This window comes from Gopherus flavomarginatus, chromosome 4 (genome assembly GCF_025201925.1).
Source record: "Gopherus flavomarginatus isolate rGopFla2 chromosome 4, rGopFla2.mat.asm, whole genome shotgun sequence".
NCBI lineage: Eukaryota > Metazoa > Chordata > Testudines > Testudinidae > Gopherus > Gopherus flavomarginatus.
In genome coordinates this window covers 4,255,991-4,283,887 of record NC_066620.1, presented here as the reverse complement: position 1 = coordinate 4,283,887, position 27,897 = coordinate 4,255,991, and the positions used below count along the sequence as shown (strand labels likewise).

The following is a 27,897-nucleotide window of genomic DNA, read 5'->3' as shown; positions in this document are numbered from 1 at the left end:
TTATCCTGGTTGACCTTCAGCCATCTATCACTTATGCAAGCTTTGGTCTCTGCCAAACACTAAGGGCTCATTTACACTTTCAGTGCTGCAGTGGCGTAGCAAAGACGCCACCTACACCAATGGGAGAGCTTCTCCGATTAAGTAAAGTCATTGACTGATTTTTACCTGGGGCTTGGCCTATACCAGGGGTCGGCAACCTTTCAGAAGCTTATGCTCCAATACATCTATTAGTCTTTAAGGTGCCACAGGGCTCGTTGCTTTTTACAGATCCAGCTACCCCTCTGATACTTTTCAGAAGTGGTGTGCCAAGTCTTCATTTATTCATTCTAATTTAAGGGTAGAAAGCCAAAGATGGAAATCTGAGATTATTGTGTTTTCTCGCTGGCTTGCAGAATTTATTTCTAGGCTTGGCAGGTTGCCAGGTGTCTAGTTTCACATATTGATTAACATCTTGCTGTTTTCTCAACATCAGTTCAAACATGAGTTTACAAGCTCATCTCTCACACCACTACAGAAGGAGAGGCTTTATATCATTTAATAGGCGGAATTTCATGCTTTCACAAGCATAGTAATGAAGATCGCAGCTCAGTTTTTTTTTAAATCTGAAGTCCCATTTTCAAACATGATCTAGGACCCTAAGTTTTATTGTAAATCGGTGGGACTTAAGCTTCTAAGGACCAGATTTTTAAAGATACCTAGGAGCCTAAAGATACAGATAGATGCCTAGAGACTTTTAAAAATCCAGCTCATTGATATCTTCTTCTTTAGGCACCACTGTAAAGCTGGTCTTAAGTGACTTGAAAATTTTATCTGCTAACATCATGTTGTAATTGAAAGGGTGGAAAAGTGAACTGATAATCTAAACGGAGTCTGAAGGTGTATTATGTCATGACTTGCCAGGGCTGGAAAAACACTGGTGGACTTAATACAAAATACTTTTAAGGACCAGTAAATTCTTCCAAGCAGTGGTCCTAGATGATTAGGTAAGAAGGGAAGAGGCTGTTTACCATATTTGAGTTTCTTTTTAATGTCATCTTAAAATTTAGCTTTGATTAATTTTTTACTCTAATATAAGGTACGTTTTTGCATAACAGCACCCCAATGTATAATGTAATTCTGATGCTGAGCAATTGCCATGTAAGTTTTCTAGGATACTGCTCAAAATCAAGTTGCTGCATATATTGGGCTGGGACAGTGGGAGGGCTATTTTCATACTGTCTTCTAACTCCTTAGCTGATTTTAATGGCTTCACAGGAAGAAGATACTGTGGATGGATGGGTTAGGGAACTAGGGGTATGTAGTAGAATACAAAGCAGAAAAGGTTGAAGTACTGTCTTGAAAGCAACAAGATTCAAGAGCCTTGGATGGAAGCAGCGTCTCCTCAAGACAATGTACTTACTGCTGCATACCTCCTGATCCCCGAGTTTGGGAGCCATGTAGGCTGAAACTATTTTGTAAGCAACCCGTCCCAGTTCCCAATATGTCACAAATTTACAGAGCATCAATACAGCATAGTTCATGGCCCTTGCTGCATAATTTATGTCTGATGTGCCAAAGCACGCACTTTATTCCAAATTTAATTTTGTTTAGTATCCTTGCAAGATAGTTTTCTTTGTAATTAGAAAATAAATTTACCATGAAAAATTTCTCTTGAGAGAAATGTCCTTATAAAACTCTTTAAAGATTTCCAGGTTGTGATTGCAAAATCAGTCTTGTGAGTATGGTTAAGAATTAATGCATAGTTCACCATTTTGTTTGAAAAGATGGCAGGACAAGAAGGGATTAAAAAGGCTGAGTATTATAAAATACGCATTATGTTTGGATTATGGTGTGTGGCTTCTTGAAGCCAAGGACTTCTCAATGACGTTTGGCTTATTGTCATCAGACGGTCATGTGGCTCGTACTTTAAAAGAAGTTCTATATAGTGTAATAGTGCTAACTGCACAGCAATGTTTATTTAGCTAATCAAAATATGTGATTAATGGCCAATTACGTTTAATTATAGTAACACATTTAACTGAAAGATCCCCTAACCTTAAACTAATCGTAAATCAGATGTAGCATATAAATCTGCAAAATGTTTTAATTTAGCACAGACTTCTAAACACTGCCTTTGTTTAAAGAAATTAAATTAATGTTTAGTTCATGTAGTGAGTTTTTTAATTGCTCTGGCATGAACTCTTCACATTACTGAAGAATATAAAATTAAGATATACTTTTCTCTTTTCTTTTATAGGCTCGGAATGTTAACACGGGTGAGCTAGCGGGTATTAAAGTAATAAAACTAGAACCAGGTAAGTATCCTCTTGTGTTGACGCTTACTGCTTTACAGACTTCAAATATTTTTCATGTTTTAGTTGTGCTCATTTTTGTTTGCTCTTATACAAAATTAACGGTTTTTTAAAAAAAATGGCCATCAAGAAGGATGGGGATAATTTCTGGTCCCTTCATCCCAAAATTTCCTGCTATGCAGCCCCTCTTTCATTGACATACTTTTTTAAGGATGGCAGGATGAACACAAATAGAGAAATGCAAAAAAAAAAAAAAGCATAGAATTATTTTTACTCTTTTATTGTGTTGCTTTGCCTGCTGGTTTGCATTGATAACTCTAGCTGTGGTACTCCTGTCTTGCATCTGTCTCTGCATATCGTGCTGCAGAGGGTGTATGGTATTTTGCATTAGATATAACCGATAAATATAAGAACAGCATTCTCAGATATTCCCACCATACAGGTTAGTATCAGGAAGATACGGGTGGCAGAGTGGAATCAAGACACCCTCTTAAAGAAAATGAAAAGTGTCTAAGAATTATGCTTTTGTAAACATACAATCTTTTTAGAATGAACGGCAGGTTGGACAAAGTCTGTACTGTGGGTATGTCTATGCTGCATTCAAAGGTATGATTTGCACCTTGGATAGGCATATCTATGCTAAGTTTAATCTGACATGCTAACAACAGTAGCAAAGACACAGTGGCATGGTCTTCAGTATGGGCTTTACAAACCTGCCCAGTCCCTCTTGGTACATACACACATTACTAGTCTGTGTTGCCATGTTTTCATTGCTGTTTTTAGTGTGCTAGCTATATTAAAGCTGTCTGAGCTGCATATCACACCTTCAGTTGTAGTGTAGACGTAGGTGCCGGCTCCCAACTTCCCTTGGGGATGCTCAACCCAGGCTCTGCCTCCACTCCATCTCTTCCCCCAAGGCCCTGCTCCCACTCAACTCCCACCCCATCTCTTCCCACCCAATTCCATCCCCTTCCCTCCTCTGAGTTTGCCCTGTCCCTGCTCCTCCTCTGTCCCCCAAGTACCTCCTGCACTCTGTGGAACAGCTGGCAGTGAGTGGGGGGAGTTGATTGTTGGGGCTGCCAGCAGGCGGGAGGCGCTGAGGGGGTGGGAGTGGAGGTTGGCTGCTAAGCACCCACTAATTTTTTTCTATGGGTGCGCCAACCCTGGAGCACCTACGGAGTTGGCATGTATGAGTGTAGATATAGTCTAAGAAACTTTACTAGAAATGAGCAAACAGTGGGTGCGAAACATTTAAAAGGAAACTTTTTAAAGCTTCAGTTTAATATGAGGTGTACATTTTTTCCCCAAAATCAAGAAGTGTTAGATATTAACAATATTGGGTTAACACTTTTATCAGTCTATGTGAAATGAAAACTACGCAGGGTAAGAGAAATGAAGACAGTGAGACAGAAGAGAAGCAGAGTGAGAGAAGGTGTGGAATACTAACCGAGAAAGATAGGAGTGTAGATGAGCTGGAAGGGTCCAGGACTTCAGCATATTCCATGAGCCCAGAAATACTCATGGAGACCCTGACTAAAACACACTATTATTCACTGAGAAAAAAACTTAACCCAGATAGAGGTTGTGTGGAAATATCTCATGCCCTTGAGCAAAACTCAAACTTCTGAAAACCAGGAAATTCGGAGTTAAAGTTCACACCAGTGCAACACTAACTCTGTCTCCCAGAGCTGGAAATTATCTGCATACATTCCTCTGCATTCCTTGTGCTAGGTGTAGGTGTACTGAATGGTGGAGGGATTGGTTGAAACAGCTTGGCAGAGGTATGATTGTCATGTAAGGAGATCTAGGTAGGTGGCCCTCCCCCTAATGTGTGTGATCAGAGGAAAGAGGTACATATATACCTTGAGGGATCTACTGTTCAGCATTCCAGCACTGAATTGTGCAGGTTGTCAGTAGGGGGCACAAGGGTCTTCTTGCCATGCAGATTCTCAGCAGTGCGGTGGATATGAGAGCAGTTGGTGAGTTTAATGATGAGTAAGTGAAAGTGTAGTAGTGTTAAATGGAATATTTTGGGTAAGAGTGAAGGGCTGTAAAATTTAACAACTGTTGGGACTGGTTTTGGGAGCAGACTCAGTGTTTGAGTGTGTAATTTTTTTCCTCAGAATTATTTTGATTAAATTCTCCTTACATAAAATAACGTACCCCTCCCCTGGAAAGCTTTGAATAAGATGACTACAGTTTTTTTTCCAGATTTCTTCCCCAGGCAGGTTTTGAACTGACACTTGGTGGGTAGGGTTTAAAGGACTACTGCTTATCCAGTTGAGCTACCCAGCTGTAACAAAACTTATAGGACTGCAGACCCTGTTGGCTCTGTCATCTAATGCTCAGTGTGATCCATTGAGTCTGTGCCTTAAACTCTTTGGAGAATATTTTACTGAATTTTGCTCCCCCAAAGGAATAGTGGGTGCCAAGAACTAGTTGGGGCTAACTCTCAAGCAGATCAGAGCCATGGTTTGATCCCCAATAAAACATTCAGGAAAATGTCAACCTTAAGAAAGCTTTCCACCCCCTTGTTTAAAAGCTGTATCTCAGGAACCCGTGGGTTAAATTACCCCAAATTTAGTTCACTAATCCTAGCCAGAGAGTCCTCATGAGCAGGATCCTAGTTTTCTGTGATTAAAAAACCCAAAATTCTCCAATAAAAAAGCATAAAAATCCATGTTTTACCATGATTAAATGAAATGCTGAACTTTAGTTTCCCTAGCCACAATATATATAGGTATCAGTTGAACACAAAGTTTTATTTTTATATTTACAATTTTTAAACAATTTCGAAGCCTACAGCCAGCAGCAGTAGTGGAGAAGTAAGGGTGATAATACCATACCATGCCACCCTTACTTCTGTGCTTGCTGGTGGTGGCACTGTCTTTAGAGCTGGATGCCAGGCCAGCAGCTGCTGTTCTCCACTCTGCCTTCAGAGCTGGGTGGCCAGAGAGCATTGGCTGCTGGCCAAGCGTCCATCTCTGAAGGCAGCGCTGCCGCCAGGAGCTTCTCACGCACCCTTCCCCGTCCAGCCCCCCATATACATTCTGCATCCCCCCAGGGGGGTGTACTCAGTAGTTTGAGAGCCTTTGGAATAAGTGACACTGGCACTTTCAGTAAAATTTAGTTAATATATGTTTTTATTTTTTCACAAAATGTACAGACTAAAGGTTCCCTGTAAAAATGCAAATTCTGTGTTTTTCCATGGCAGACGGATTTCTAGGATCTCTGCTCACGAAGCATACCAGATTTCAAGTCAATTTGAGTAACCATGCAGATTTTAGAGCACTTCAAAAAGTTCAGCTTTTGAATGGAAAGCTAAAGTAGACCTGGTGGGCCACTATAATAGAACTATGTATTACTTGTGTATATGGTTGGCTTCTACAAAGTGTATCTCGTTTACATATCATCATAAAGTGTTTTAGGGCTGAGGACTGATCTGATTAGACTTGTTGAGCATAACAGATGCTGTAAGATGTACCTTTAGTTTATTACTTTTTAGCTGTTGCACTGTTTGCCGTTAAGGTCAGGATAGAAGAGAAAAATCTTAATATTTTAACTGATTATATTTGTAATTGGATATGTCTTGTGTATGTGTATTGCACATACACATCTCATCCTAAATAGTACAAGTCAGTTTAATAGTAGTATAGCCCTGAACAAGACATGTTTGTGAAACTGGAACTATTCTCAGGACATCTTACACAGTAATATAAAGAGGGGACCACCATCACAGTAGGTGGCCTTACATGATTTATATTGGGTTTAATGTTTTGAGTAAGAGAAATAGAAACACTATGCTCCCCCTGGAGCTATGGAGTCATGAGCAGACAGTTACATTACCACATATCTCAGCTTTTAGTAGGTGGAAAAGATGTCTTGCAACTCCTTCTAAATATTACCAAGCTTATACTCAAATATACTATTTCTGGTCGAGCAGATTGCAGTCTACCTTCATTGTCTATGAACTTGACCCTCATAACAGTGTTCTGGATTAATGTAAGTTATATGGTGGTCCTGAAATGGAGAGGCTCTATTAAAATTAAAAATTTCTTCTCTGCCACACAGGCCTAAATTGTGACTAGCATCTTGTACTTCAGTGTGGGTTTTTGGCAACTAATAGGTAGGGTGGTGCATAGCTGTGATAAGTTCTAGCTGGCCTTCATCCCATATAGAAGCAGCTGTCCAGGACTTCTGAGTGACTTTTTGTCTCAAGTAGCAAAAGCCTGGCTCATGGGGACATATTTTTATTTTACCGAGTTCTTAAAGCTGTTTTAGGCTAATGAGGATCTGGGGACTCCTTTAAAATGTATTTTCTAATAGATAGTAAATAACTCCTATAAAAATAGCTTGTCCAGAATGCATATGGATACTAATTTGTCCAAATGACCTAAAAAATCAGCACAAAGCTATGTTTGAAATATTGGCTTGCAAAATAGCATCTGGGAAAAAAAATCTTTTAAAAAAGGTAAAATTAATTCCTGTACCATTGCAAACTCCCAAAAAACCCAACACTGGCAGAGCACTTTATTCCTATAGTTTGACCAAGTTTTTATAGATGTGTAAACCTGGTAATTGGAGTCTGTAATGGAAAGATTGGCACAATCTAGGCACCAGATAGCAAGACTCAAATAAATGGTAAAGCAAAAACACTGGAGAAATGCCTGAACATACAACTTAGCACTTTCTGTGTAGTTGTATGCTCATTAAGTTTGTTTCAAGGTCCTTGAAGAGTGCTATGACATGATTTCTCTATAGGAAGATAATCCAAGATGGATCTAGATGGTGGTTAGAGGTAACAAATTTTGCCATATTTCAAGAACATAGATGGTTGGTAGTACATCTGGAGACCCACACTGCAAGTTGCCAGTGAAAAGAATTAAGTGAGGAACTTTCTATGTACAGCAATTCCTGCCAAGGAGAGCAGAAACTCTTGAGCAAACAACCAGAAAGCTGTTCACTTTTAGGACTTACTATAAACGGGAACATTGTTATTAACATACAAAATTATTATTACCAATTTCTAACCTTCATATGTAATGCAAACTTGCTTGGTCTTTACTAGCAGAGCTTCCCACAAGAGAATCTACACAGGTATTAGAGTAAATTATTTTTAAAATCATTTTCTACCCTTTAAATAAAGAGTAATTGGATTTAAAAAGGGGTTGAGAAGAGCTGTGGCTACTGTCCTAAGAGGTGTCAAGTAGTGGACTAGGGCTCCATCCTGATTTTAAGAATAGTTATCTATTATTCCCTTAGTCTTTTGGAACTTGTGCTGGCTTACAAAGTGCTGTATTATATAAATGTACATGAATATAAAATGAAGATAATTACAAAGTCTCATAATTACCAGAGATCTTCAGCTAAAAAAAAATGTTGAAAGCCAAACTCAGAGGTATGGATATTTAAATAAAACTACAAAAATATCAATTGTTTTCTTCTTCAGGGGAAGATTTTGCTGTTGTGCAGCAGGAAATCATTATGATGAAAGACTGTAAGCATCCAAACATAGTTGCTTATTTTGGCAGCTATCTCAGGTACAATTTTTGTTTGTTTTGCTCATTTCAAAATGCCGTAGTGCTCTCTGTCTGAAAAGGAATGATCCATAGCAAAACTTAGCAATACATAATTTATTAACCACTGTTAAACTACTATATTTTCTGTATGTCCTTTACCAACAGTACTAATTGCTAAGATATTTCTCTGTAGATAGACTGTTTCTACTGACTGGATCCTTCAGGGACATCACAGTTCAGTGTAGGTGACATTTAATCACATCCTTGGACATGAATTGAGATTTCACTAACTCTGTATTGGGACAGCACTGAATGAACTCAGCAGGGCGAATATACCAAATGTAAAGAGAACTACGTGCACACGAGTGTCTTTAATGAGGTTTTGCTAGAATAGATTTTTCTCTTAATACAGTAGCAATCTTTAACATATATCTTTTAGTTTGTATCAAATTACATCTGCAAATGATGTTTACATGGAGTAAACTAGATTTTGCTAAAATAAAATCCTTGGCTATTTGATAATAGGAAATTCTGAGGAAAAATTGAGGAGGAGGTAATTCTCTTGCATTTGAAACAGTAGTTCGAACATAAGTATTAATCAAGGACATTATTATATTGTGGTACGTAGAAAACCGAAACTCTTAACATTTCTGAAGGCCGCTAATGTTTGTATTTTGGAGTTCTCTTTGATACCTGAAGGTGATGTGTATTTCAGTTCTGTATTTTATTTTCATCCTGTCCTTTGATAGCAAAGTTTTTAGCATATTTAGAGGTCTTGACTCTGTCACTTGTTAATAAATTGTACTCAGTTGCTTGACCACACTTTGGTTCATTATGAAGTCTATTGAAGTGACCAGCCAGTAGCCGTCAGGATTATTACGATAAGCCGTTAGTAATACAGTACAGGAAAAAGGTTCAATATGATGTCAGTCTCCAGAAAGCTGCATCATGCAGCATTGTTACATTTCCCTTATGCAGATGTGCTCCCGCAGTAACACATCTCAGCTATTAGTATTTATAAGATGATTTTATAAATTACACATCTCTTTACATGTCATTAAAATCTAACCCATCAGCTTGTCCCAATTCCTTAAATTAATGTTCTGTTCCTTTCCTTATCTTTGTTTTGGATACTAGCATTGGTCTGTGAGAATAACTCCCTACTTATTGGTGTAGTAAAATAATCATATGTCCTGGTCCTGACAGCTTTCCTATCTACTTAAGCCAAAGTTTGCTTCTGCTAATGCAAGGTGTTATGGGATACTTACCATAAGTGAATAGGGTTATAATAAAGATATCGGTGAATTGAGGCTACATAACTGCTATAATATTTGTGATTATTGCTATTATACTTAATGCATATTAATGTATAGAATGTGGATAATACATATTGTTAATATGATGTAGGCACTAGCCAGCATGTACTGATCAATAAGTGTCTCATCTTCCCCTGCTTTTTTCTTTTGAATAGTTTCTTGAGTGAGGGATTAATGAGGCCCAATGAGTATTTAATTATGTATACAAAGTGAAATAGCTCCAACAGGAAACAGTGAGAGAGACAGTGTGATTATAACCAGGGTGGCTGGGCACTCATCTGGGTCACGGGAGACAGATTCAAGTCCCTGTTCCGAATCGAGTAGGGCAGGAGCTTGAACCTGTCTCCCACATTACAGATAAATGCACTGGACTGTTGGGTATTCTGAAGTGTGTGTGTGTGTCTCTCTCTCTCTCTCTCTCTTTCTCACTCACTCTCATGTTTTTTCACAATTTTTTTTGAAAGATCTGTTTTTTGTTCTGATGTAGAACAAAAACAAATGTTGAAACTTCAAAATTTGTTACAAAACAGAATCCCCCCCCCACCCCCAGTCAGCTCTGGTTTATAGTCCTCTCTCCTCTTAAATTTGTTCAGGACTGCATTTGAATGCAGTATTTTAGTCTTCAGTTGTTATGGAAAAGTGTGCTGACCGCAGGCACACCCCTTTGTGACTGGACATGGCGTAGCAACTCATTCATCAGCTAGTGTCCCCTGCTGACACCTGCTCCAGCCCTGCAGTTGTCTGCCTGCTCTCATGACTTGGTTCTCCAGTTGAGTCACTGTAAAGTCCCTCCCCTTCCAGGGTGACACTGTCCCACTTGACACTAGTCCTCTTCCCTTCCACTCTTCTGCCAGAGTAGTGGCCCCAGGACTTCTCCTTGAAGTCTTTTCACTGCAATCAAAAGCAAAAACAAGTCTCACCAAAAGAGGTTTCCACCTCTTCCTTGTGCTTGAGCCTTTAATCCGTCCTGAGGCCTACCCAGCTGTCTCTTCTGCAGAAGGCTGTCAGGGGTTACCTCCTTGGAGTCTTTCCCTTAATCTGGATCCTCCACTCCAGTGTATTGCCTTCTTGCCTGCAAAGGCCATCTGCCATCTCCCATTGACCTAAGTACTGCCTCTCGGAGATGGATTACCTATGTTTACCGGAGAAGCAGTCCTGTTGGCATAGCTAGTGTCTTCACTACAGTGGCGCAGGTGCAGTGGTGCCACTGCAGCATTTAAAGGGTAGACAGGCCCATAGAAACTAACCAGCTCCTCCTCCAGCTGAGACTTCTCTTTAATTAGACCTGGCCCACCCTCTAGGTGCAACCAGATGTGATAGTTTGCCTCTTAAGTCCACATTAACCCTTTCACCACCTATTTGAGGGTGGCTGCATCTTTATGGGGTTTTCTCTGAACAAGACTTTTGAAGTAAAACTTTTTTTCTTATGCTGTTTTTGTATATGTAAGTTTTCCAAAAAATAAGTGGTCAGGGCAAACTTTTGAAATTACAAATACAGTTATAAAATGGGTTTAATTATGATGCAGGTAAAGTAATGCCTATTTGTTTTCATTTGTAATGAAAAGTCCATGCTAGAAATGATGTCCCTACATTTAGAAACTGGATAGAAAATCTTGTCAGTACTTTATTAATGTAGGTTGTTTCTGAATGTTTGCTTGATTCAGTTTTGATGTGTGTGTGTATATATTACAATAGCATGTGTATATGCTGCCTGCTGTCCAATATAGACAAGCTTCAGTCTCTCACTAATGACATATTTCTTTTTTTGTATCTAAAATGGTCATGAGTTTAAAGTCTTTTATCTCCTGGCCCTGCACGGCTAGAAACAGACTTTAAAGCTTAACAGTAAAATGTCATTACTATCTTATTAGAGAGAGACAAGGTGAGTGAAGTAGTATCTTTTATTGGTCCAGTAAAAGATATTATCTCACCCACCTTTTGTCTCTAATATCCTGGGACCAATGTGGCTACAACAACATTGCATTACTATTTTATGTAATTTTGAGGCTTTTATGGGTCCCTCATGAATGTTCTATAAACTGCCTCACTCTCTCTAAAGAGAGTACATGTAGGAGCCTGACCCTGCAAACTCTTGATCTGATGGATGAGGTTTTCAGGATTATATTCTAGATATAGGCAGTGGGTTTAAAATGAACAAAAGGAAGTATTTCTTCACACAATGCACAGTCAACCTGTGAAACTCTTTGCTAGAGGAAGTTGTGAAGGCCAAGACTATAACAGGACTCAAAAATGAATTAGATAAGTTCATGGCGGATAGGTCCATCAATGGCTATTATCCAGGATGGGCAGGGATGCAAAACCATACTCTGAAGTGTCCCTAGCCTCTGTTTGCCAGAAGCAAAGAATGGATCACTTGATGATTACCTGTTCTGTTCATTCCCTCTGAAGCACCTGGCATTGGCCACTGTCGGAAGACAGGATACTGGGCTAGAGGGACCTTTGGTCTGACCCAGTATGGGTGTTCTTAGGTATGAAAGGGCCAAAGAAGACAAGCATCACCTTAGACAGAGTTAAGATTGTTGGGGTGTTTTAACTGTGAATGTTGTCCATATATAAGTTTTTGATTATTTAATTAATCAATTGATTATTATTTATTAATTAATATATGTATTTAGTGTGTGTGTGTGTGTATATATGAATATATATATATAATATACACACACATTAAATTTAACCTTAACTATGAATTGTTTGTGTTTCTGTTGCTTGTTGCTGTCTTTTAAAAAAAAAAAATTACAGTATTTTTGTAAGGCGGTTTTTAATCCTTAAATTACTGTGGTGTTCTTTCAACCTTTAACTCCGTTTTAACAAAACATTTTGTCTGGGAATATATTTAGCTGTTGGGAGCTGCTGCCAGACAGACTACCTGTGAGAAGGTAGAGTGGGCAGACAATCTTGTGATTTGTCAAGAGAATGGGTTAGAGTCCTATGCAGGAGAAGGCGAGAGAAACGTAGAGGTTGAGGGTGGCTTAGAAAAGAATGTAGGAGGGGATGGTTGGAATAGAGAGGTTAGCACCAAAATGAAAGGAGAAGATAAATTTCAATATTTGAATATTTTCTTCTAATTTGATTCTTGGAAGTGTTTTATCCTTGACTTTTTTCAGTCAGGAAACAACGTTAGTGTGTTATCACAATTCTATCCTCTCTCCTTGTCCTCATGTTTGTCATTTTATTAATCTGCGCTATAGTAATTAAAACAAACCTATCTAGAAAAGGTAACTGTCACACTGGAGAAACTCATGACCATGATCGCCTACCTCAGAGCAGACTGTCAAAAACAGTGCTGACACCCCAAACTGGTGATATGTTCTATAATTAGATTTCGCCAAATCAGTAACAAGTATGAACTCCTGGATCAGTACTAATCTTATCATGGAGTCACAGACAGACTCCTTGGGCTCTCCTGTCTATCTTGTCACCCAAGCAATCTGGACTTAGTGATAAATGGCTAATTACACCAAAAATCACACACTATTCAGGTTGCTTCCAGTCCCAAGAGACAAGTACTTACCCCAGATCAGTTGATACTCTAGATCTTGCACCAAAGATAATGCCAGTAGCCAATCCTATAATAAACTGTCTAAAGGTTTATTAATTAGGAAAAAGAAATGAGTTGTTTATAGGTGCAAGCAAGCAAGCATATATGCACAAATGAGTTACCGTGTCTGATTCGTAAAGATGACAGAGATGTAGTAATCTGTCAATTCAAAATGTCTTTCAGGGAGGACCCAGGGATAACCCCTGGGGATCTCTGCCTTAGTTTATCGTCTCTGGCCCTGCGAGAGTGCAAACAGCAGAGATGACAAATTTCCTTGTAACCCTGTTTTATCTTTTATATTTGGCCTTCTGGTCTATGGGAGGAGCTCCCTTGCACATAGCATTTCCAAAGTGTTATGGGGTCATTCACCAATCCTTGTATTGTCATGTTTCTTAATGGTCTATTTAATCTTGATAGACCTCCTTAATGGGCAGGGGGCGGAGAGGTTGTTGATTCCTGTGCTTGGGTTCACAAGTTCAGAGGAAACATTTTCAAAGTTTTAAAGAAAAACTTGCATATTTCTTTATAGTGAAATACATACATTACAAGTGAGATTCATGCAGGCAGCAATTTACAAACATTTCATAGAGTCTAAACACTAAATACATTATTATAAGAATAATATCTATTTTGAACAAAACTAGCATACAGGTGAGCTGGTTTGATTTCCAGCTGTGAGTTTGTCAGTTCTGAGCTAATGCCTATGGCCTTAGCTAGAGCTGGCACTGGCTTAGCAGCAACTCAGTAACTAATTCTAGTTGGTGTACTGAACACACTTATTAACAGTTCTTTACTTGTACTCTGTGTGAGGTGAACCCACTCAATCGGTTACGGCTCATGGCATTACTGTGTTAGGATAGGATGAATCAGAATTTTATAGCCTCTTTTTATACTCAGGTTCATTTGATTCAATCAGTTTTATTGACAGAGAAAAGAGCACTTCTTTGCATTTTAAATTGTCATTCCCTGAAGATATGTATTCTTTTTATCTTTCATTTCTGATAGTGTTGTGATGGATGTTACATTGCTTTGTGTTTCTGAAGTGCACCATATTAAACTTGTGTCTTCCACAACACTTCTAAAAGTAATTTTTATAAATTTAAAAAAAGTTACATTATCAGTGGAAAAAATTAAAAAAAAAAAGTTCTGTTTTAGTGCTCAAATTTTCTCCAGTTGTCTTCTGTAAAGTAAGCCTTTGTGAGAACTAGCTGATCATTCCATTCTTCTGATTTTAGAGTGGGAAAATCCTTGGGTTGTGGTTAGCCATTATCCTGCCAGTCCGATCGAGGGAGTGGTAGTAACCCAGTGTTTGCATTCTCTTAGCTGTTACCGTAGAAAGCAAATTAGCCAGCGAGTAGGAAATTTAATTTCCTTTGGTATTCAATTCTTAGGCCTTTTAAAGCACACACATGCTTCATTCTTATTGTTCACATTAATGCAATAAACTGGGGGGAGTTCTTTGATGTTTGTTTAAAGTGTGTATTTTTAGTATCAGATAGTATAGATACTTTGTTTTCATTTGTACTTGCATAATATGTAAGCTTGTTCTGTTCTGTTGCTTAATGTTTGAGACTTTTGAATTATCTTTAAAAGGCCAAGTTGTAACTATGGAAGGCTAATGAATGCTTTTACTTTTTAGGCGAGATAAGCTATGGATTTGCATGGAGTTTTGTGGAGGTGGTTCTCTACAGGACATTTATCATGGTAAGCCATCACTGTGCATCTGTGAAAGTTAAATATAACTTGTTAGACCAATGTATAGTTACAGTATTTACAGGGTTAAAAATGAAAGTTATTTAAATGGTCAGCATTGTTTACCTATGTCTTAGGATCTAATATATATTATAACCATTTAATGACAATTTTAAGGCGTGTAAGGACAAATAGCAGTTTACATATTAGATAAGTACCAGTTTGCCAAAACAAACAAAATTTACTATATATTTGTAAAGAAGGGCTGGTAAGAGGGAAATAACTTGTGCGTTTTGATATACTACTTCTTCGTTTGTCTTTAATTTTACAATATTTCTAATGTAAAAAATAAAATGAAGAACATGCTTCTAGTCATGCAGTTTTAGCATATATCCACTTTTCTTCCAAGTTCATATGAGCTTGGCTTTACTATATTGCACACTATTGCCTGTTGATAGCTGGTATATTGGACCTGTTGTCATGAATGGTGTTGCTTGCATGAAGAGATTGTCAAGTATATTGATATTTGTATTAGAGTAGTGCTTAGAGGCTCTAAACAGGAATCAGATCTTAATGCTGGGTACTGTACAGATGCAAAATACAAAGTTAATCCCTGCTTCAAACAGTTTACAAAATATGGTTAACCATTAGATGCAACAGGTGGGGAAAACACTTAGGAGCTGGGAGGGGAATGAAAAAGTAGCAGTGAAATGAGCAATCCTCTGAAAACACCACGTATTGTTGCAAAAGTGAAAGGTTTCACTGGAGAACAAGAGTACAGCCCAGTTAAAAAGGGTCTTAGCTGAATGTGGAATGTTAATTGCTGGCTTTATTTGCATTACATTAGTTAAATCTATCACTAAGGCTGTAAAAAAGTTGATTTTTATGTTTTTTTTAAAAATGTGGCCACAGTTTGTTAAAGCTGTGGTTCAAGGCATGAAGACTACCTTCCAAAGTAGGGTAGGTGCAAGAAGAGATGACTCATGTCCTGCTTGGCTCTCAAAGGCAAGCATGATGGCGGGGTGCCTGAGCAAATAAGAGTGAGTGGTGCAATCTGGCATACGGTCACAATGCCACTGAAATTTGTGGTAACTGTAAAAGGTAAAAGTTGTAGTTTCTGCAACAAAATTGCAGCATGTAATTTTCTTACAGCCCTATCTGTCACACAATGGCAGGAATGCATTAGTTGATAGAAATACATATTGTTGTTAGAACAGGCTTGGAAAATGGAACTCTAGGAACAAGGATTTTATCACTTTGTCACTAGAAGCTGCATGAAAGGAACAATATTCCAGACGAAATAGGTAGCAAATGGGGATTTAATTGCAGCCTTGAAACAATCTTTCTAGATAAAAGTCCACCCTAGGAACCTTTAAGCCACCACCATCTACACTGCAAAGACTTCTGTTGGAATTATTATTTATGCTGGCTATTACCACAACATTAGTTTAACCATAAATCCCTTTATTAAATCCAAAGGTCAAATAGGTATTTAGGTAATTGCTCTAAACATGCTTACAATGGCTAAATAATAAGCAATTTACTACAGCCAAACAGTAACAGGACATTGATAAGCATTTGATCAAGATACTTACAAGCAGGCTAAACTGGTAGGTGCTTAGACCTATATTGGTTGGCTCCAACTTGGTCATACAGTTTCTAGCAATGAACCTTTTAAGAGTTTACTTTTTTATACCCTTTAACAGACAAGTGATGTCATTTCCAGTTACTGTCTTCAGCTAAAACTCAGTTTGAGACAGTTCACCCTTTATTTTTCAGTCTTAATCCAGATAAGATTTACAACCTCCTATCTTCCCAAGGTCTTTCTTTCCCTCCTCGTTGACCAACCGCTTTTCCATTGCACCTGGGTTCACATAGGGTTTAACACTGTTATGCAGGGTGGGAAGGTTTATGCAGGATCACTTTAAGACAGATTCTTTTTGTCTTATTTAAAACCATCTGCAGTCACCCCTATCAGTCAGAAGTTGCCTTTTTAGAAAATTTCCCTTATCTCGTTAGTTAATCTTTGAACCAGGCATCCTCCCTCCTACATTCCTTCTGACCTTATAACTCATTATTTTCAAGGCCTGTCTTCTACTTGCTAGTGAGGGCCTTTCTTTACAACACCTATATATTAATCAAACTTAAGCTAACTCTAATTCTTTAATTTCATATTTATCCCACAACTTCCCACCCAGTAGCTTCATCTTCTGCACTGGAAGAGTAAAACAGCATACATACTTTCAGGTTTCTCTCATAACAGTAATCAAACTGAAGGATCATTTTACATGCTCAGATCATTATAATGACCCAAGAAGTTATGAGTGGCCAAGTCAGTCCTTGGCATTTCTGCTAACATTGAGAAGAGTGTTAATTGTTATGATAGTTTTTGTGATGTGAAAGACCTGCTCATGAGGAAATGAGCTCATTTCACATAAGTGGCTGAACAGATGTCCTGTAGTAATGCTTTCCTGTCACTACTGATTTTGGCTTCAACCCTGCTGTTTAGAGTAGAAGACTCTGTGTACTAATTTCCAAGCTGTGTCTCAGTCCAGTCAGACCTTGGGCCTCAACAATTAAATCCTCAGGATATGTCTATACTACAGTTAAACATCCACTACTGACTCATGTCAGCTGACTTGGGCCCATGTGGCTTGAGCTAAGCGACTGTTCAGTTGCAGTGTAGATGTTTGGGCTTGGACTGGAGCCTGGGCTCTGGAACTCTATCCCCTTGTGGGGTCTCAGAGCCCGGGCTCCCACCCACGCCCAAACATTTACACCACAATTAAATAGCTCCTTAGCCTGAGCTCTGCAAGCCCAAGTCAGCTGTCACAGGCAGCTGCAGGTATTTGGTTCCAGTGTAGCCATACCCGAAGGCAGGGGTCTCAAACTCAGTTTGCCTTAGGGCCAGTGCCAGTCCTCAAATCCTCCCAGTGGGCCAATAATGTCACTAAAGATGGTGTTCAGAAAAGAAAACGTTTATACTGAATTTGTTAGAAATAATAAAACTGTCATAAACTTTATACAGTTCTTCTCCTACCAGAGAGTTTTTAATGTTTGCCAGACACCTGGCAATGCTTCTGTTCTGTCAGTTTGTTCATGCTTGGCCTCAGTGATGAAGCAGTTGAAACCTTCAGGATTGCAGCAAGGAGTGGATCAGATAGTTGTGTTTGGTATTTTGACTTGTTTATATTAATTGTGGAAAAAAGTGATGCTGCTTCCATGGCTGACTCTGCCTGGCAACTAATGATGCTGACTCTACCCGGCAACTAATGATATCGCCCCCATGGCTGACTCCACCTGGCGACTAACGATGGTGTCTCTGTCCCTCTCCCCCAGCCAATGGGAACTGCTGGGAGCGGTGCCTGCAACAGACATTGCTGGTAGTGTGGCTGCATGTGTCTCTTCTCCATGGGCCACAGTGGGGAGGTTCTCGGGCTGCAGATGGCCCGCAGGCTGGGACTTTGAGACCCCTTATCTACCCTACAGTTTTTAGCCTGGCACCTGAACCCCGTGAGCCTGAGTCAGTTGACCTGGTGTCTGAGACTTGGTGCCACTGTTTTTCTGTTGCAATGTAGGTGTACCCTAAGAGGTAACACCAAAGGATTTCAGTATACTCTAGTTCCCTGGTAATTAGATTTCTCAAAATACCCATGAATTCTTAGAAAAATTGGTGTCATTTAGATATCCAGATTTACCTGATTCCAGAACTCCATGCTTCCAAAATGTAACTCCTGCTTTATTTCAAGATCCTCAGGAAAGAGAAGACAGATTTAGATTTGTTCTCTAGTTTCATATTGCAAGGTGGTGGTTTGTGTGAAGGCTGGGAGTTTGAGGAGCCTAAAGGAGTTAAACACCCAGCTCCTGTTGGATTTCAGTTGGATGTGAGCACTTCAACTCTCCTAATCTTCTTTGAGAAATCCCAGCCTCCATCCATATTTCTTCTATTTACTTTGTCAAATTGGAAAAGTTTGTGAAGAGGGTTGCTATTCTTTTAGAATCATTTAGTTTCAGGGTAGAAATGGTACAACTGGAACCACAGAAAGTAGACTAAAGCTTCTGTGTGTGTCTGCTGAACTTGTGCAGGACTCTGAAATACAACACTAGGAAAAAAATTTTAAAGACCTATATTTGTAAAAACAAAATATTTTCTTTCTTGCAGTGACTGGACCACTTTCAGAACAGCAGATTGCCTATGTTAGCAGAGAAACACTACAGGTAGCTAACATTCTAATTTGTACATAAATGTTAGTCTTCAGGGAAAAATTAAAAGGACCAAGAACATCTGAATCATCTGAAAGAATCATGTTGAATACTTCAGCAGTTACTCTCTCTTTTGCTAAAGAGAAGATCCTGAATAATAGCTTTCACAAAATGTAGAATTATTCTGTCATCTGGCTCAAGTTATTGCAGAGTTGTTTAAAAGGAGGTTAGCACCTTCCATCTTCCCCGTAGTCATGAAATTGGCAGTGGAAGATTGAACACTGGGAGAAGCGGTTACATTTTTAATAAAAATGAAGCAACTACATATGCATTTGTCCATGGGTGCATAATTGCATTAAATAAGATATTTCATTTATACCATAGATTAGAAGAGAACTTGAAAACTCAATTTTGAATATGTAAATGAGTTGTAGGTTTTTTTCTTATAAAATAAATATAACCATTTGTCTTAGTTATTTACAAGATACTATTTCTTTGTTTAGAAAACTCCAGGCAATAGTGTGTGGTCTCTTGCCTTTTTTTTTTTGTTCTGGGAAAACTTTGATTCCATTTTATTCTTCTTGTCTGAGAGTCTTGAGGTCTCTCTCAAATGGAGCTTTTCTTTCGCTATATAGAATCAGATTTTTTGGATTATTAATTTTTAGTTGTTTGAGAAAATAATGTTATAATTCTTGTTTAGTATGTGTATGTTGCTTAAGAATATAAATGAATCTGAACGTTTGAATGAATGAATGTTTTTGTAGATTATGAAATTGTCCTTTACTGCATGTATGATATTAAAACTACAATATTTTGACCAAATATAACATTCATAGGTTCTAATGTGTTTTAAAATAAGCAAAATTTATAGCTCAGTCATCCTCATCAATCAAAAGCCTGAGGAAAATATATCACTCTCTAAAAGTCAACAGGCTTAGTCCAAAACCAGGGTGGGAAATCCTGGTCCCATTAAAGTTGATAGAAGTTTTGCCACAGACTTCACTGGGGCCAGAATTTCACTGTGGGGTGTCTAAAGTTAGGCAACATGTCCATGTTTAGGAACCTAAAAAAGGGAGTTTATTTTGCAAGTGGTTCCCAGCAGCTCCCATTGAAATCAGGGGGAGCATCTGTGTACTCATCACTTTTGGAAATCTGTTCCCTCTGTTACCTAAATACGGACTTTTAAGGGTCTACCTTTAGGCATATGTTTTCTGAAGCCTTGGCCTTGGGTTCTTTTAGATCAGTGGTGGAAGTGAGCAAATTGTTGACCCAGTCCCGTAACAGCCCCAAGACATTTAAATCTAGGGGCTATTAGTAAAACTGTTGAAGCTGAGGTCAGCTGTATGTCTATACAAAAATACCTATTTCTCCAAAGATGCTCATTATAATGAATCCCACTTTTTGGTCCAGGTCCATGGATGCACATGTGATGGGGATTATCTCATCTCAAAAATCTGAATTGGTTATGGTTCCAGCTGGTTGTCACATGCCAACCGTGCTCAGGAACCTAGATTCCCCTTGGTGCCTCAGCGATCAGTTCTTTTCTCTTGTGGTCGATTAAAGGAGTTCCAATCGGGAGCGCTGACTAGCTCTCCAGCTAAATTGCATTCAGGCTATTGATGAGCTGACAAAAAGGGGAAAAACACCTCCCAAAAGCATATCCTTGCTAGTGCTCCTGTCTGTCTAGGTATTTATGCCATGCTCATCATCTGAGCAGCTGACAAATCTTAGAAGCAATCCCTAACTCCACCTGTCAGTGGTTTGCTTTTATCACTGTGTGAAGGCTATTTCAAAGAAGTGGGGCTTATTTTTCAATCTGAAGATGGTAATATTCACAGTAATCCCATTTTTTTCCAGGAGTGAATTCTGTAGTCTTGGTCCACTTGCCAGAATAGGTCTCTGTCCCACACTTAAGTGCTTCTGTCCTGAGTTCTGGAGAAATGTAACCATTATGAGAGTTTATGGCTGCCGAGAGTGAGACAGTTGTTCAACTGTGGTCAATCTCAGAGAGGATTTTGGAACCTTGTACTTGATTCTGGCTACTCACTGAATACAGTGCAGAGAGTGGAGCACTGAAGGCGGTGTGCTCTCAGTAGCCTGTGTTGTCATCAGGCTCAACTTCTTCCCCTTCATCTCACCGCCTTTGAAGTTCAAGTCTGGATGCATTGCTGAGGCACTGTACAGGGGTCACCCCAAGCAGCTTCTGTGCCAGGTGGTGTTTAGATATGAGAGTCTTTATCTCCAGTTCTCTCAGAGCCTTTAGCTGAACTTAGTCTTATGTGCAGCTGATACTCTCCAATTTTCTATTCTCTATCATTTCAAGTATGGAAGAAGAAAGCTGGTTCACTGAATTCAGGAATGCCATGATTGTAGTCATACAATTTCCCTTATGGCTGTTCAGTATTACTATGCCTTCTGGTTCAGCAAGGACCATGATTAACTGGAGTGCACCATCCGTTCTTGGATATTATTTCATTCCATGTGTCAAATCCTGGAGGAAGCACCTAAAATGCCTCCTACAGAAATTCCACTAAGTTGATACATAGACCAGAGTTGAGCTCCTGCGTTGGGCAAAAAGGTTCTATCTACTTGGGAGTTAATTGAAAATTGGTATCTAAGCAGATGATCTGTACAATAGGTGTCTAACTTGAACAGTGAGATAAAGCAGGGATAGACACTTTAGAAATACACCGCTACCTCGATATAATGCCACCCGATATAACACGAATTTGGATATAATGTAGTAAAGCAGTGCTCCAGAGGGGTGGGGCTGCGCAGTCCGGTGGATCAAAGTAAGTTCAGTATAACACGGTTTCACCTATAATGCAGTAAGATTTTTTGGCTTCCAAGGACAGTGTTATATCAAGGTAGAGATGTATCTAAATGTTGCACAACAGAGATGGCACTCTACATGCCCAGAAGGACAATATTCTCACGCTCCTTGTTTTCCTGTTATGAATGTGGTGCTCATTATACACCTCTTCCCTGATATAACGCTGTCCTCAGGAGCCAAAAAATCTTACCGCGTTATAAGTGAAACCACGTTATATCAAACTTGCTTTGATCCGCCGGAGTGTGAAGCCCCCCCCCCCACCCCCCCCGGAGCACTGCTTTACTGCATTATATCTGAATTTGTGTTATATCGGGTCACATTATATCGGGGTAGAGGTGTATCTGTTTACTGATTTCCTCCCCCCTCCATTCATTCTTTGTCCTATCTCTAATTGGCTGCTGCTAGATAAGTACAGTTTGAATGTATGATTGTTAAAATCTAGTTTCATTCTCATTTCACAACCAGCCAAAACGGTATTTATTAACTTTAGTAAATCACTGATTTGTATCCTAAATCTTATTCTTTTAATCTAGTAAATAATTTTCTATAAAATGAAAAATGTTTAAGGCTAAATGATGATGTAAGTATTTTCTTTAACTAAAGCCCTTGTTCTTAAACTGCAGGGATTATATTATCTTCATAGTAAAGGAAAAATGCACAGAGACATCAAGGTAGGTCAATTTTTTTTTTTGTATTTTGATTCCCTTAAAATTAAAAAAAGCTACTCTCTCACAATTAGTTAACTATCCATTTTACAGAGAAATATTTAAGTAATGCTACTAATTAATTTTTGTTTTTTACTAATTTCTTTTTTTATTGGGGTTCAGTAGTCACTTTTTTTTTTAAAACAGAAGTAAGACACTTCTAAAATGTATGCTTGGAGAATAATTCAGTTTTTTTATCACTTAGATCAAACGGAACACTTTCTTGGGGCTAAATTGTGACATTTAGCCACTGCCCTGCATTGGTGGAACTACAGAGACATATTACCTTAGGGGAGCATTTTCAGTTGTGCTGGAGGAAAGTGGGAGGAGAATTTAATTTTTGACGTATGTTTAAGGTGCAGCATACACCTCCCTTTGCACCAGCCAGCAGGATGGAGTCATGGCAAGGCCAAACCCAACTTTTGGGGGCATAACTCAGGGCTGGAACTGCTATTCTGCACAGCACTTATGGGTTGGTGAGGAGAAGGCATTCCTTCCCCTGCATCATGTGGTCATGTTGGAGGGTGGCCAAAATCCAGTTTGGCCCACATAAAGGAATGTATGTTATAAGACTTGAAAGTTTAATTGAAGATAGTTACAAAATCCAGAACTACTTTTTATCTGCTCATATTACAGGAATAAAGGGACTGATCCAAAGTCTAGTATCTTTCAGTTGACTCCATTTGGCTGTAGATCAGACCCATAATGCTTAATAGAATTTAAACAAAATCGGTGTTCTTATAAAATAGTTTTACTGTGAAAAATGGCATCCCCTTAAGCTAAAGATCTGCATCTTGTGTTGAGCCATGCCTGCCTGTTTGTGATTGTTACATATTTACTCCTGTTAATGTTGCAGAGTCAATGCAGCTGAGAGGACGTGAACTGGATTGTAGTACTACTTGTGCATTAGCCACAGAATTATGTACAGTAACTCCTCACTTAAAGTCGTCCCAGTTAACTTAACGTTTCATTGTTATGTTGCTGATCAGTTAGGGAACATGCTCATTTAAAATTGTGCAATGCTCCTTTATAACATTGTTTGGCAGCTGCCTGCTTTGTCTCCTGCTCAGGGCCAGCTCCAGGGTTTTTGCCGCCCCAAGAGGTGGGGGGAGGGCACCTGCGATCGGCAGCAGTTCCACTGTGCCACTTTCTTCTTTGGCGGCAATTTGCCAGCAGGTCCTTCTTTCCAAGAGGGACCAAGGGACCCGCCGCCGAAGATCCCGATGTGCCGCCCCTTCCCCTGGTCGCCCCAAGCACCTGCTTGCTGGGCTGGTGCCTGGAGCTGGCCCTCCTACTGCTTGCAGGAAGAGCAGCCCATTGCAGCTAGCTGGTGGGTGCTTGGAACCAAGGTGGACCGGCAGCCCCCCTGTTAGCTCCCTACTCCCCTAAGTTCTCTGTGCAGCAGCTGCCTGCAGTTCAGCTGTCCCTCCCCCCCACTGCCATGTGCTGCTCCTGCCCTCTGCCTTAGAGCTGCTCCCCGAGACTCCTGCTTGCTGGGAGGGGGGAAGGAAGAGGGGGGCTAATGGCAGGATATCCCCCTCCCCCCTGCTCCTGCACCCCGCTTATCCATCTTCCATAGAGCAGGGGGGACACACCAGGGCTCAGGACAGAGGGAGCTTGCAGCAGCTGCAGTCTCAGCAAGTTGATCTAATTAACATGTAAGTGTAATTAAAAGGGGAGATGCACATCTCTTTCTCACACATAGGGTATATGTCTCTGTCTGTGATGTCTCCCCTCCCTCCATTCCTGCTGCCTTGTAGAGTGAGAGAGTTAACCCTTGAGGGCTCGGCCAATTGCTGCTTCATCATTTAGCAGTAAGGGAAATATCCCACCCTCTGACTCCTCCACCTCAACCAAGCTTCACAGTCATCATCACTGTGTACTAGTATTAAATGATTTGTTTAAAACTTATACTGCGTGTGTGTTTGTACACACAAACACACACACACACACATATATATGCACACAATATAGTCTTTTGTCTGAAAAAAAATTCCCTGGAACCTAACCCTCCCCCCCCCATTTACATTTAATTCTTACGGGGAAATTGGCTTCGCTTAACATTGTTTCACTTAAAGTTGCATTTCTCAGGAACATAACTACAACATTAAGGGAGGGGTTACTGTACTATGTTCCAGTCACGGGGTCTATTAGTTACACTTGTGCAAAGCCTTTCAAAGCTGTTGGGTTGCATGGGTGTCCTGAGAGCCTACTTTGTCCTTTTGTATAAAAACTGGTAACCAGAAAAGCACAAGCTGTACTTTGGAAAACCTGCTTGGCTTTTTCACACACCAACTTGTCTGTGGTGCTAACATCTGCCGCTAAATCAGTTTATCTGCTCCTTCCTGTTTAGCTCTGCTTTAGGCAGCTTCTCCCTCAGTTCAGTCCTGCCCTTACCCAACCTTGTTATTCAGCTCAGGCTTGTTCCATGTCCTTCGTAACAGGTAATTATAATGAAATCTGATGTGAAGGATCAATTTTGAGCATTCGTTCTGGTTGTTAAATCCAAATAAACACTGCGTGTAGCCTCACAGCAGTGTACTTTCCAAATCTAGCACAAGCAAAATCACTGTTTTCCTAGGCATTTTAGTATCAAGGCAGGTCCATCAGATTACAATGAGTGAGGATCTCAAAATGGGACTAAACTGTTTTTCTTTTGGAAATATAAATCTGATTGCTTTCCTGTTTGATCTTTATAAGTCGCCTATTAATGAATGTAGATAGAGAAGGGAAAGTAAGATTTAATCAATAGAGACAAATGGTCACCAAACTATTTCTGTTGTTTGGGAGAGGATTTCATAACTAATGGGAATCTGAGTTGCATAGACATGTACAGCTACAATAAAATTTACAGTGTATTTGTGAACATGGGTGTCCCATAACCTAATGTTGTCATTTCAGTTGTACACATTTCAGATTCTTCAAACAGTCTGTCTTGGTTTGTCCTCTGCTTTCAATTTCTTTTCAAATTTTGTCTCAAAACATATATATGTTCTTTGCCTTGATGTCTTAATTTGTGTCTCCTTGCTGCTGTGTTATTTGAGAGCCCAGTTCTGCATCACTTTATCATAGAAGTAATAGTTTCAAGATGAAGCTCAAACTTTGTAACTGTGTTACGATTAGGTCTATAGAGTTAAGTAAGGGTGGGAAATTATTTGGAGAGGCAGGGGATTTGACTTATTTTTGTTGCCTGTCCTGCAGAGAGAGGATTAGAATAAATTGTACTGTTGCACCTATGGTATTATTTACGATTTATTTTAAAGTTATATCAAGGGCCTCTAGAACATACGGACAGCTGTTCTCTTAGCATTTGTGTAAATTTAAATAAATTAAATACAATATAGAATATAGGCAATATTTGATGCTAGGGTTTATATCTCAGAGCATAAAGAAGCATATAATGTTAGAAAAAGATACACATTTTAATTGAATTCTTTTTTTCTCTTTTAAGGGAGCAAATATTCTTTTAACAGATAATGGCCATGTAAAATTAGGTGAGTACTTCAGAAATCTTTTTCAGATTATACTGCAAAAAGATACTAAAAGATACTGCAGATTATAAAAAATTTTTGAATTCTCATCCAGGAATGCCAGAATGTTATATAATACCAGTAAACTTCAGTGAGAGGGGAGGTATTATTAGGACTAGTTTTTTTCATTGATGAGGTCTCAGCTGTGATTGAAGTGGTGCATGGGTGTGCACAACTGGCTAATCGGACTATAGCTTTGGAAATCAGGTGAAAGACATACTCCCATAGAGAATTAGTCTGACATTGAAAAGGTAGGCTAAAAATCCATTACTACATTTCATTTTAATAAATGTACCTGCCAAGTCTCAGAAATATGAAAACTGCCTCCAAAGACTGCATAAATATATGAATCTAAAAGCATATATTAGAAAATCCTTATGAATACAGTACTTACCAGAGTCTATTTAAAAAAAATTTTTTTTATAGGTGCTGGAATATATTGCATTACATTTCAAATGAAATATATACAATTACTTGAATTACAGGGAAAATGTTAACTAATAAAACATATTATTGATCTTATTAATTGCATTCTATGTATTGCAAGAGTAGAAAATGAGAACCGTCAAGACTTGCTTCTTTTTAATTTATTTTAACTTTAACATGGGTGATTTGATTTCCCAGTCAGAATTGGTTAGCAACCAGGAAGGGAAAGAATACTTTTGTTTTGAAAACAAAGAGAAAAACACCATTGTAAAAGAAACAGATTCACACTTAGTCACATTTAATAATTAATTTATTCAGGCACAATATTAGGTGGTAGGTGCTTTGTTAATGTCTTCATTTGTCATTTAAATCTGTTTTATTTTTAAACTCATGTTGATTACATTTCCAGAAGACTTTCTTGAACTTAACCATGTTCTGTTGTTCAAAAAGTGTTAATATCCTTGGTCATTTACAACTGCCTCTGACTGCCCTTCTATTTTTGTAGTGACAAAGATTATTTTAAAATATTATCAATGTTAATATTTCTGGTCATGTTTTACATTAACAAAATAAACATGTATTTTATGATCAGCATTAATATGTGTCGTATTACACGTCTATATGAAGATACGTCTCAGTTCTTTACAAAAGTTTCCAAAGTAGTGATATAGTGTGCTTTCAGCAAAGCAGAGCGGATGGAAATAACTTTGTTCAGAGGATTTTTAAAGGGTTTATTACATGGATAGATGGTATAAAATTCATAGGTGTACTCTGACATGGGAACATATACATATTTGTGTCTGTTAGGACTTCTACACTGCAATTCCTTCTTCATGTTTCTTGTGGTGTGTGTTCGGCAGGATGGTATGGAGAAGGTGATTCTATGGAAATTTATGATCGATCCTGTAAAAACCTCATTAGCTTCTGTGTCCTTGGATGTTTAGAAGTTTTTTAGAGAATATTTAAATAAAGATGATACAAAGAGTTTGAAGCGTCAGTTATTGGTCATTGGGGGTAACATACAGAGTACAGGGAAACGCTGAGAAGCTTAACTCTGTTGATAATTAATTACTTGCTTTTGATCATTACTTCTTTAATTAATTATCTTCATTTTTTTATAGCTGATTTTGGAGTATCTGCACAGATAACAGCTACAATTGCTAAAAGGAAATCTTTCATTGGCACACCATATTGGTAATTGTGTTTTACTTGATAGTTAATGTAATAATAACTTTTACAAAACCAAAAATACCCACGAAAGCTCATGCTCCAATATGTCTGTTAGTCTAAAAGGTGCCACAGGACTCTTTGCTGCTTTTACAGATCCAGACTAACACGCCTACCCCTCTAAGGCCACGTCCACACTACAGAGTAAAATCGAAATTAATAAAATCGATTTTATAAAACAGATTTTATAAAATCGATTTTACGCGTCCACACTAGGGCACATTACTTCGGTGGTGTGCGTCCATGGTCCCAGGCTACCATCGATTTCCGGAGCGGTGCACTCTGGGTAGCTCAGTAAAAGAATGGGACCAATAACTTCGATTTCCGTCCACACTAACCCTAAATCAATTTAGTAATATCGATTTTAGGGTTACTCCTTTCGTTTAGCTGGAGTACAGAAATCGATTTTAAGACCCCTTAAAATCGATTTTAAGTACCTTGTAGTGTGGACGGGTACAGCGTTAAATCGATTTAACGCTGTAGTGTGGACCTGGCCTAATAGTTAAAACCAAAAATAATAATTTGTATAAAAAGTTTCTGTACTTAATTTCCTGGTTAGACCAAGCATTTTGAGAATCTTGGTTTATTACTCATATA

At 38.8% G+C, this 27,897-nt stretch overlaps 1 protein-coding gene across 3 annotated transcripts in view; it reads left to right on the top strand.

The window, feature by feature from the left end:
* Nucleotides 1–27,897, top strand: part of MAP4K3 (mitogen-activated protein kinase kinase kinase kinase 3) — a 138,332-nt gene that overhangs the window by 16,333 nt on the left and 94,102 nt on the right. For all 3 annotated transcript variants that reach the window (XR_007774138.1, XM_050951562.1, XM_050951563.1), the window contains exons 2-8: nt 2,237–2,294; nt 7,741–7,831; nt 14,325–14,389; nt 18,540–18,595; nt 22,037–22,084; nt 25,569–25,611; nt 27,195–27,267. Coding sequence is in view for 2 of the 3 variants with exons in the window: in XM_050951562.1 (XP_050807519.1) it covers nt 2,237–2,294; nt 7,741–7,831; nt 14,325–14,389; nt 18,540–18,595; nt 22,037–22,084; nt 25,569–25,611; nt 27,195–27,267 (434 nt within the window). In the remaining variant the exon portion in view is untranslated. The remainder of the gene's footprint in view (nt 1–2,236; nt 2,295–7,740; nt 7,832–14,324; nt 14,390–18,539; nt 18,596–22,036; nt 22,085–25,568; nt 25,612–27,194; nt 27,268–27,897) is intronic.